Source organism: Oryzias melastigma, unplaced genomic scaffold, assembly GCF_002922805.2.
Source record: "Oryzias melastigma strain HK-1 unplaced genomic scaffold, ASM292280v2 sc00240, whole genome shotgun sequence".
Taxonomy (NCBI): domain Eukaryota; kingdom Metazoa; phylum Chordata; class Actinopteri; order Beloniformes; family Adrianichthyidae; genus Oryzias; species Oryzias melastigma.
In genome coordinates, this window is record NW_023416887.1 from 410,803 (window position 1) to 422,855 (window position 12,053).

Consider the following 12,053-nt stretch of genomic DNA (forward strand, 5'->3'; position numbering starts at 1 on the left):
AAATTGATCCATCTTTACACCCTTTCAACAGAACTAAAGTCAAAAGCCCAAACCATTTCAGATTACCTTGAAAAAGCACAAAGGCAGTTCCAGACAATCAATCAATGCATTTTAAATGTGTTATTTTCTACACTTAATTATTATTAAATGAATTGTAAAACATGAATTTACATTTGGTTGGTGGAAAAGATGATGTTTGCATATAAAACAATTTTCCAGAACTGGACTAAAATGGGAATACTGGATAGCTGCCAAAATATGAGAAAAGAAAAGAGAAAAAAAATGTATTCAAAGTGGATCAAAAAGTGGACCACGGAAATGTGAACGGCGGCTCATTTGACCGCAGTTGGAAAGGATTGTAAATCAATGAAAGAGCATTTTGATGTTAGCTTTGATTATTTTATCAAGAACTCTGAGAAACCAATGATTGAATGTATTGGTCTCAAAACTTTTGTCTTGAAATGTTTTGGAATAAACAGTCAAACACAGAACAGACGCAGAGTCTCGTTTACATGTTAATATTGACAACATTAACTTTTTATGTAGGTCTTATTTACATCATTTGTATACATAAAAGTTAAATAAATAAATGTAAAATAAACAGAACATTATGTTACAAAGAAAATTGCAACACAAAAGGACTGCTGAAGTTGATTAAATGTTTAATTCAGATCATTAGTTGATTTGTTGTTTGATCTTCTCCTGCAGTTGAAGCAGAATCCAGGACCGGACAACCCCGTCTTCCTTCCCTCTGACTCTGAGAATGACTGGCTGTTGGCAAAGCTGTTTGTGAGAAGTGCAGACTTCAACCTGCATGAGCTCAACTATCACCTGCTGCGCACTCACCTGCTGGCTGAGGTTTTTGCCGTTGCTCTAAAAAGAAACTTACCCAGAGTGCACCCTGTTCACAAGGTACCTGAAGCTGATACATTAGCAGCAACACTTCATTCCACAGAAACCACTGCTGCACATTTGAAGAAACGTCTGCTCTGATTCAGATACTCATCCGTCACACACGCTACACTCTGCAGATCAACGTAAAGGCTCGAAATGACCTCATCTCCCAAGATGGAGTGTTCACTGAAGTGTGTAAAGAAGAAAGACTCACAGTTTCATCCTCTTAAGTCTTATATCAATGTTTGTTTTGTCTTTTCTGTAGTTTACAGCTTCTGGTGGAGCAGGTATGCTCACCATCATGGAGAAATCTCTCTCCAACCTCACCTACCAGTCTCTCTGCATACCTGATGATATCGAGGACCGAGGTCTGAACGATGTGAAAAACTTCTACTACAAAGAAGACGGACTGAAGCTGTGGAACATCATGCACAGGTTCACAGAAAGTTTCTGTTTGCCGTCTTCAAAGTCCATGTTTGAGACAGACAGTGTGGAGAGAGTTCAGGGTTTCTGCTTTGTGTGGAAGAAGTGATGCTGCAGAATGAGCTGTGGTGGAGATGATCCATGAAGGAGCTGCACTTCTCACAGTTTGAAGAACAGAAGTTAGAGATGATCTGTGTGTCAGACCTGTAGGGTTTCAGTCCATGTTCAGATCAGATCTGAACACAAAATAATCTCCACATTTTCTGTTGTTCTATGTGGTTATGTAATGAAATCAGGTCATATTAATGATTTTAATAATGATTCATCATGTAAAGCAGCCTTTAAATGTTTGAGAAGTTTTCAACCTCAGCAGTGCTTGATGTGTGAATGCATTTTACTGACTGCTTCTCTGACTCTCAAAGCTTTGTGGAGGACACTCTCAGCTACTACTATGGCGAGGACAGTGACGTCAAAGACGATGAAGAGCTGCAGAACTGGATCAAGGAAATCTCTGAACATGGGTTTCTGAGGGAAGCAAAGACAGGTGAGATAACCAGTTCAAACAGGTGCCATTAATACAGGTAAAGAGTGGAGACAGAGGATCCTCTTATGAAAGAACTTACAGGTCTGTGAGAGACAGAAATCTGGCTCATTTGTAGGTGATCAAATGCTTTTTTCACACTGTAATTCAAAAATCAGCTCTTTAAAAATCAGACAATGGGATTTCACTGAACACGATTCGCGTGGCAGAGACGGCCAGTTTAAATGTTAAATTAATGGTAGAGGTGCACTCTGAGGCGAAGTGAAGCCCTGCGGCGTGATTTGAGCGACTGGAGCGGCACAAAGGACTGCCAACAGCTGGATTTGAGTGACGAGTCGTAAATCGAGCAGCACAGCCAAAATGTAAATACCTGAAGTTTGACAGACGTTTTCAGAGTTCTGTCGCACCGCGGCGGTTCTCTGGCAGCAACCAGACTCCCGGACTTCAGTGGAGCTCAATACGCCGGGAGAGAGACAGCATGCTCACGTCTCCTTAACTGTGATATTTTACTTATTTTCCCCGAGACAATGATGATAAAGGTCCCCTATTTTCCCTTCTCTTGGGTTAATGCGGCACATCCTTCAAACTCAGTCACAAAGATCCAGAGACACCACGGAAGCAGCTGTCATCCAGACACCCCTCAGGGTGAGACAGAAGCTCCAGTACCGAGAAAATCATTTAATACTATTTCAGGATATTTCTTTTAATAATCTTTTAATAATAATCCTAAACCCAAACATGGAGACATGATTACCGATGTTCTCTTCACAATAAATAAATCTTCTTCCTCGTCACCATATGTGTCTCCCATTCATTCTAAGAGAGATATCCACAGACAGAGCTGCTATCTCCTCCTACGTGTGGCTGCAGTGTCAGGAACACATTCTTTGTCAGGCGGCGAGAAGTGAATTCACAGCAGCTGCGTAGGAGGGGCGGGGCACGCAAATTTGTCATCTAAATCGCGTTGGGTGTGAAAGCACCTTTATACATGAGGTATACCTATGATAAAGTGGGAGAACTTACCCAATTGTTGGCTGACTAAAGATTTTTTGCCTCACTGTATTAATTTACCTGAAGGTCTGAAATTGATGCAGGTTTTGTTCAATCTTCAGAAAAACCCACAACTGGAGAGCAGCCGTCCACAGGAAATACTGGTGAGCACATGTATTTAAGTTTCCAAATCATTGCTCCCACAGTTGATTTCTAGCTGTTTATCTATTGCAGATTCAGTCTTCCAGTCTTGTGCAGGTCAACAGTTTTGTTTTTGGTGTCCTTAGACAGCTCTTTGGTCTTGGCCATAGTGGAGTATGGAGTGTGACTGTTTGAGGTTTTGGACAGGTATCTTTTACAGAGATAGGCATTAATACAGGTAAAGAGTGGAGGCCAAAGGATCGTCTTATAAAAGAAGTTACAGGTCTGAGAGAGACAGAAATCTGGCTTGTTTGTAGGTGATCAAATACTTATTTTACAACATAATTCACAAATCAATCTTTAAAAATCAGACAATGTGTTTTTTTTCTCTATTTTGTGTCTCATAGTTGAGGTATATGTATGATGAAAATTACAGGCCTCTGTCATCTTTTTAAGTGGCAGAATTTACCCAATTGTTGGCTGACTATACATGTTTAGCCTCACTGTATTCATTTACCTAAAGGTCTGAAATTGTTGCAGGTTTTTTTCAATCTTCAGAAAAGCCAGAGAAACCCACAACTGGAGACCAGCCGTCCACAGGAAATACTGGTGAGCACATGTATTTAAGTCACTTTCAGCTGCTTCCTTCAGGGGGCAGTACAGCCAATCAGGTCTTTAAACACCAAATCAAATTTTTTGGCTGTTGACCTCTATAAATGAGGCTTTTAGAGTTCTGTCTCTTTTGGTCACTGCCACATTTTTGACAATTTAAAATAAACTTGTTTAATTACCGCAAATATAGTCAAAAACCGCCCGTGTGCTACAGGTTGAAACTAGGTATTACAGTTGAATTTTGTGATTGGTCAATTGGTGCAAGTCCCATGTCATTTCAGAAGTTACATGTCATCATTCACTGCAGCCCCAGTATAAAAGCCCCTCCCATCTTTGATTCCTTAAAGGTCGGTCGTTAGCTTTAGCATGGCTTGTAGGTGCTGGGCAACACAGACTTTCAACTTCCTTACAAAGATTATCTATGGGGTTGAGATCTGGAGACTGGCTAGGCCACTCCAGGACCTGGAAATGCTTCTTCTGAAGCCACTCCTTCATTACCAGGGCAGTGTGTTTGGGATGGTTGTCATGCTGAAACATCCAGCCATAATTCATCTTCAATGTTGATGAAAGGTTTTCACTCAAAATCTGACCATACCTCATTCATTCTTTCCTTTAAACGGATCAATCATCCTGGTCCCTTTGCTGATAACAGCTCCAAACCATGATGTTTCCACCCCCATGCTTTACAGCAGACATGGTGTTCTTAGAATGCAACTCAGCATTCTTTCACCTCCAAACAGTAGAGTTCTGATCTAAAAGTTCTGTTCTGGTTTCCTCTGACCTCTTTGTGTCTCATAGTTGAGGTATATGTATGATGAAAATTACAGGCCTCTGTCATCTTTTTAAGTGGCAGAATTTACCCAATTGTTGGCTGACTATACATGTTTAGCCTCACTGTATTCATTTACCTAAAGGTCTGAAATTGTTGCAGGTTTTTTTCAATCTTCAGAAAAGCCAGAGAAACCCACAACTGGAAACCAGCCGTCCACAGGAAATACTGGTGAGCACATGTATTTAAGTCACTTTCAGCTGCTTCCTTCAGGGGGCAGTACAGCCAATCCCCTGGCTCCATTTACCCCGCCCATCTTCATCCTCTTCTGTTAACATGAACTACATTCAAGTCCTTCAGTACATTACAGAAATATGTTCTTGTTTAAACTTGTTTTAGAGTATTTTAAAAAATATTTTACATTATCTATCTGTCTGAAAGTAATGCAAGTTTCTTGTTAACATTTTCAGAAATCAAAATAAAAATCAAGCAGCTCTTCAAGAACTATCGGAGTCACTGCTTAGCAGATCTTCCCAGTTACTTTCAGCTGCTTTTTTTAGGGGCAATAAATCCCATCCTTTTGCTCTATTGTCTTCTGCTCATCATACTCTTCTCACATGAACCATTTATACGTTCTTTAGTGCATTTTTTTATTTAAACATGTTTTAAAATATAAAACAAGCATTCATCTATTTACCTAAACATCTGAAAGTGATGCAGGTTTTTCTTCACATCCTCAGAAATCCCAAAGAGTTTGGAAACTAAAGAGGAGCTGTTTAAGTTTGTCACCATGGTGATGTTCACCTGCTCTGCACAGCATGCAGCCGTGAACTCAGGACAGGTGAGTCTGGAACTCAGAAGTTTCTTTATTCATATAATCATTTCAAAACAAAAGCACTAAAATATGTGAACAGAGGCTTAGTTTTGTCTCAGCCAGAGCCAACAACAAAGTCAGGAACTATATTTCACAGACGGTATGTTGCTCCAAAACCAGCTGGAACGGTCCATTTAAGTAAACATCAAGTATGTTGTTTTATTAGGGGAGGGCTTTTGAAATCACTTGAGAACAATGTCAAAAGCAAAAAAATAGAGAATCATAAAAAACAAATGATAACACCGCGGGAATGTCACAGTCAGGCAAGCACAGCTGAGGGAAGAACCACAACCAAAGATTTAGCAGAATATTAGCAACAAATTGACTCCACTTTGTGGGGAAATGTTTGAAACAAAAATAACTTCAGGAATTAGGTTCAGTAAAAACCTATGAACAAAACAAAATAGAATGAAATAGATTTCCTTGACTGAACAACAAGATGTTAACATTTAATAATAACTGTTTCTTCAGTAATTAGCACCAACAAATGTTTGTTGAAAAAACAGAGAAAATGGAATCATATTACAAATCCGATTTTATTTTGTCAGTTTTTTCCTTTGTAGTGGAAATAAAAACTGCTTTTAAGAAAAGCAGAGAGATTTGAAGCTCCTTCATGAAATCATGGCTGTTCAAATGTAATGAATTATAGGCCCGATCAGTCACTGAGGATGACTCTTTCTTTGTAAATGTTTCTATGTTTTGTTGAAGCATCATAAGTAATGTTCTTAATCCTAAATTAGACAAACAGATGTGTCATTAAAACAGATTTCTGTTGTTGTTAAACATTTCAAATAACAGCCTTTCAATCCAGGTTTCCCATAGTTGTATAATGGCTTCATGAATTTAAAGTGTCACAAAAAAGTTTAGTTTGTATGAATAAAAGATGTCTGTTTATTAGTTCTTCATGATGGGGACTTTGGATCAGTTTTTGTTGAGTCAAAAGCTGCAAACGTTCCTGTTAAACATGATTGTTTCAACTTGGGAAAGACAGACAGACAGACGACTGTTGAAGTCTTTCGCCTTGTCTGCAAAGTGATTATTACTTTGTCTTTTTGAATATAAACCACTTTTTGGCAAACTTACCTGAAAGTTTTTGTGACAACCCCATAGGGTTCTTTGATTTGGAGGTGTGTGGAGACAAGAAACCTGCAGTTCAAAGGGGAGAAAGAGTTTATTGAATCTAAAGGGGGTACCTGGGTCCTCTGTCCATTTTGTTTAAGCAGCAACCTGTCAAAAAAAGAGAAAATAACCCAGGAGTTTCTGGCTAAAATACCAGGCTGCTAAAAAACAAAACAAACCAACGACTAAGACCAACCCCTCCTGGGTGACTAAAAAGATAAAAAGCAACAGAGGGGTACTTAGCCCAAAGAGGGGTGGGTCATAACCACACCATTCCAACGTTGTTTCCCCTTAATATCTGGCTCCTGGCTCAGTCGCGGTTCCAGTTTCAGCACTTCCTCACCCCAAGCAGCTCTACTAGGAGGGCAGTTGTTCGACAGGACTCTTTCACGGTCTGCCCGGGGCTGGGTTGTCTCGCCACGCTCCTCCTGGGCTCTGAGCTGGCATCTCTCTGGGGCTGTGGATCGTTGCTTAGGAGGGATTCGATTCACGAATCGAACCACGATTCTTACTGTTTAATGTAATATTTGTTTCTGTGTCTGTCTTTTCACTGGATGTATGAAAATGAAATATTTGTATTACTGTAAATCCCCATCGTTTATACCTTTATTTAGAATAGGAGATCAGAATCAACTGATAAAAATTTGTTACATTGTAACAATGTTACATTTTGACCCTCAAAAAATATTACTAGAATATTACTAAAATATGACTAAGCCTCAGTTGGTTAAATATGCAAAATGCAAATCATGGTTGCATTAAATAGCATCAAATGATCACAGAAAATCAAACTTTAGGAAAACGAACTTCTTCAAAATGACAGCAATGATTGGATGTGTTTGATTAAAAAAAATGCAATTTTTGCAGTATGACTTTTATGGCTGGATGCCCAACGGCCCCCCCACCATGCAGGAGCCCCCACCCACCGAAAAGGGCACTGTGACTGAGGAAAGGATCCTGAAGACACTCCCTGGCATTTCAATAATAATTCTGGGCATGGCTACTTCCTGGGTGCTCAGCATGCAGGCCCATGATTCAGTAAGTCGTCAATAATCTATGGTTCTTGGTATGAATTAGAGGGAATTCTATTTGTTTTTTTTTGTCTTTGAGAATTTTTTTAAATCATAGTCGAAAAAGAGAGTAAAAGTTCTTCACATCCATAGTTTAACTGTGATAGCTTGAACATTTCATCTGATTCTCGTGCAAAGAAATCTTCCGTCTTTTGCTGATGCCAAATGTCTTTGTTCTCCTCAGAGCTTCCTCCCTGATTTCAAACGGAAGTACTTCACCGAACACATGCCTTGTGACAAAATAGGAATCTTCCAAAAGAAGCTCTTGAAGCTGAGTAAAGAAATCAACAAAAGAAACGAAGGCGCGGACCTGCCGTACACCTACCTGGACCCAAAGCTGGTGGAGAACAGTGTGAGCATCTGAAGTGAAGATGTGCAGGTCTGGAGGGACGCTCCACTTCAGCCTAAGATTAATGATCAAATGTTTCTAGATCTCTCTTTTTCACTCTATAAATGTGTGATTAAATCTACATCAGTTTATTGCACCTCTGACTTTTATTCTTTGTTTTCTTGTGAAACTACTGACAAACAATAAACATTAAGAGAACTGCTCTGATCGTCTCAGTGTTTGTTATATTTCTCTTTCATTCTGAAGCTCATTGATCAGAAGTATTGGCAGACACGTCTGGATATCTCATCACATCATCTGAGGGCATCGATCAATCAAAGCTTTACATTAAAATGTCCTGATTCCATCACGATCAGAAACTGGGCCTGATCACAGTTTAATCTGAATCAAATGTATTCCGATTAGGAATCGGATATTTATTATTCTTATTAGTGTTAAATACTTCAAGCTAAATAATTACAGATAAATACTCTACTAAAAGTTTGCATTTTAAAAAAATGTATTTACACATTTGGTCTAGTGTGGGAGATAAACCCCTAGAGATTTAGCAATCGTCTTCAAGAAGGTTATTCGTTTTAAAAAAATAATCTCAAATGAGTAGAAACTAAAAATAACAGTACTGTCAGGGTGTGGTGTAAAGAACAGCCAAGGTTAGCAGACCCAAGAGTGCAAAAAGAGTGTCTTTATTTTCTTAAGACAAAGGAGCTTGATGATGAGGGGGAACCTCTGGTCCACTGGGGCGTAGGCTTCTTTGTGACAATGGCAGAATGGGGGGGGGCAGAGTTCAGAAGTGATGGGTTGAATCCTTCCTCGTGGGTCCTGAGGTTCAAACAGTCCACATCCAAAACAAAAGAGATCCAAACAGAAAGTGTCCTCAAAAACGGGCTTTGAAAATGACTCACAACTCAGGAGGGGACCAGGGGCTGAGAGCAGGATTGCAGGATCGCAGGCTGAGAGCAGGAGCAGGGTCACAGGCTGAGAGCAGGATTGCAGGCGTTGAGGGCAGGAACAGGCGTTGAGGCAATGAGACGATCCAGCAGTGAGTGGGGAGAAGGAGCAGGCTTTTAAAGGCTGCAGCACAGGTGTATCCACTGACCTGCTAATGAGCACAGAGGAGGAAACTGGCAGAGCTGCAGCAGGTCATGACAGTACCCCCCCGTCAACGGCCGGCACCTGACGGATGACCAGGATGGTCACGGTGGAACTGGGCAATCAGATCTGGATCCAAAATAAAGCGGGCAGGAACCCAAGAACGCTCCTCAGGACCATAACCCTCCCAGTCGACCAAATATTGATAGCCCCGTTGTAGCATTGCCACAAAAGTATCCAGTGGACAAAATAAATAAAAAGAATTATATGAATTAAGTCCACAGGGGTTTGAAAATACTCATGCTCTAAAACTAATAGAAACTTTTTTTATATATATATATATATATATATATACTGTGCAGAATTTTTGTGTTGTATTGTGTGAATTCTGGAGGAAGTGGGCGGAGTCACCAGCAAGGAAATAAAAAGAGAAAAGTTTGGGGCGTCGGCGGCCGGTCAGATGGAGGAAGAAGACAAAAGACTGGGGAAGGCTACGAGGGACCCCAGAAAGAATTAAAAAAGGATAACCTACCCACAAAAGGCTGGACTAAGGGAGGAAACCACAACCATATCCATTTTGGTGAGACCATTCCATTTTTTTTTTGGACTTCTGTTCCTGGTGGATCTATACTTTTTGGACACTGGAATTTTACATGAACACTGGAAGAAAGACTAAATAGCCTAAAGAGACTGAAAAGAATAAGAGGACATTTTTTTCATTTTGTTTTGGGGGGGGAATTTAAAAAATATGTGTTTGTTTGTTTGAATAGTTTGTGTTGATTAAAAAGGGAAATTAGTTAAACCCTGATTTAGGTAAAGAGTGTAATTCATGCAACTCGTTACATATGGTGGCCAGTATGGGGAACTAATTTCTTTCAATATAGGACTATTTACATAGTTTAATTTTTTTGGTAAGAAAAATGGCAACTTCAAAATGTCAGGAGGTAAATGAACTGACTACACCTGTTGCTGTGCCAGGCACCAGTCATGTCTTTGATGACCTAAATTTTACTGCGGGTCCGTTTGTCACGCGAAGAGGTAACTCTGCTAGTGAAATAACTTCTTTGCTAAATTCTTTGTATTTAAATGAGAATGATGATAAAGAGGAAGACAGTGCTGGTGAAAATGTTGATGATCCTGTACCAGTTGATCATGATGATGGTGATGCTGAAAATGTATATCCTGAGGGATGTGAGGACAATGTTGAAACTGAAGATAAAGAGTTGGATCCTAACGCACAAACGGATCATGAAAATATAGCTCAGGATGTTGCCAGCTTGAAAGATCAAATTACTAAATTAGAAGTTCACTTTGGAGACACACTGACCAGCTCCCTTAACAGAGAAAGCAGTTTCAGGGATTATGTTGATGCTAGTCTTGCTAAGCTAGAAGAGATGTTTACTTCTAACATAGAAAAACTGGAGAAGGATGTAGTTAATTGTATGTTGCGCAGAGATGAAAAATGGAAAAAACAGCTTGAAAAATTCAGAACCACTAGCACTCCCATTGTACAAAGAACCATAGCTGTTTCCACAGATGTCAGTCCCACAATTCCGACTAATATTCATCACTCCTCTTTTTCTAGTCAGCCTGGTGCAACTCCATACTATCCAAAACCACCTGTTAGAATGGACTTTCCTACGTTCGGGACCTCTAGTGATTCATCTGATGTCCTCACTTTCATTGAACAATGTGAAAATTATCTCGATATTCGACCTCTATCCAACCATGAGTTGCTGGGAGCCCTGTCTGCAGTCCTAAAGGGACCAGCTCTCAGCTGGTGGAAAGCCACAAAAGCTCTTGTGCACGATTGGTCGTCATTCAAACATGCATTTATGTCTGCTTTCCTTCCTTCTGATTATTTGAATGAGGTTGAAGAAAAATTAAGATCAACAGTACAAAAACCAGATCAGTGTCTCAGAGACTTTGCTTATGATTATCGAGCTTTATGTTTGAAGTGGAAGCGAGAGATGACAGAAGAAGAAATTGTGCGACGCATTCTCAATAACATCAACCCAAAAGTTGCTGGTTGTCTAAGAGGGACGGTCTCCACAGTAGCACAGCTCGTCAAAATAGGAGCCATGGTTGAGAAGGATTGCATGGGGGCCCGAGAATATTGGCAGAAAGTGCATGCCAATTCTGAAAAACCCATCAAGAAAACCTTTGAGAGGAAACCCTTCCAAAAAGGTGCAGTAGGGGTCACTGTTGTGCAACAAAGACTTGTTAAAAATAAGGACCCCAACCTTTTAATTGTTCCAATTTCCATCAGAGGGTTTGAGGGCGAAGCTGTAGTGGACACAGGTAGCTCATTTACACTTATGCAGGACACCCTGTGGAAGCAAGTTTCCAGAGAAGAAGAGAATTTTCAACCTTCAGAAAAACAGCGTTTTGTGATGGCGGATGGAACGGTTCACCAGGCTTTGGGCAAGAAAACTGTTGGTCTCGAATGGCATGGAGAACAGTGGCCTGTGACAGTGCATGTGATGAAAGATGACCATCTTGTTTTTCCACTAGTCCTTGGTCTGGATTTTCTTTCCAAGTCCAAGGCTGTTCTCAATCTGGCCAAAAATACTTATGGCCTGGAGAAAGACCAAAGATACATCTACCATTCATTCATTCCTCAAGCCAAAGTTCCCAAAAAGTGGAACAAAACAGCAATACCATCTTTTCTTTCTCCTGCTCATATTTACTATGCCCTGCGCCCTGGTGAGCTTCCTCCTGTTGGGGATGTTGGGACCTCTGACCCAGTTTCCAACTACGACACAGATTCCCCTGAACTGCTCCATCAACTTGTGAATGACTGGCCCACAGTCACCTCTGGTGTTCTGGGAAAGACCAATGTTGAGAAGCACACTATCTTCTTACAAGACAATCTTCCAGAGCCTATCGAGTGTCTCCTGTGAAAAAGAAAATAATAGAAGAGCATGTGGCTAAAATGTTAAAGGATGAGTTAATCGAACCATCCCAGTCAGCCTGGTCATCTCCTGTGGTCCTCGTAGATAAACCAGATGGATCCTACAGGTTCTGCGTTGACTACAGACGAGTGAATACCAAGACCTTACCTGATGCATATCCAATGCCTATAATCCATGACATCTTGGAGTCCATGGATGGCGCCTCCTGGTTTAGCTCCTTAGATTTGCAGTCAGGTTACTGGCAGGTGGCCATGGCAGAACAAAGTA

At 40.4% G+C, this 12,053-nt stretch overlaps 1 protein-coding gene across 1 annotated transcript in view; it reads left to right on the top strand.

Moving 5' to 3' along the window:
* LOC112141399 (polyunsaturated fatty acid lipoxygenase ALOX15B) overlaps positions 1-7,980 on the top strand; it is a gene marked incomplete at its 5' end in the record, with an annotated part of 11,353 nt that extends 3,373 nt beyond the window's left edge. The window contains 10 exon segments of the mRNA XM_036210777.1: positions 709-912; positions 999-1,085; positions 1,160-1,329; positions 1,740-1,861; positions 2,971-3,012; positions 3,530-3,598; positions 4,533-4,601; positions 5,111-5,211; positions 7,231-7,401; positions 7,618-7,980. Coding sequence (XP_036066670.1) covers positions 709-912; positions 999-1,085; positions 1,160-1,329; positions 1,740-1,861; positions 2,971-3,012; positions 3,530-3,598; positions 4,533-4,601; positions 5,111-5,211; positions 7,231-7,401; positions 7,618-7,797 — 1,215 coding nt within the window.
* Between the last annotated feature and the right edge of the window lie 4,073 nt (positions 7,981-12,053).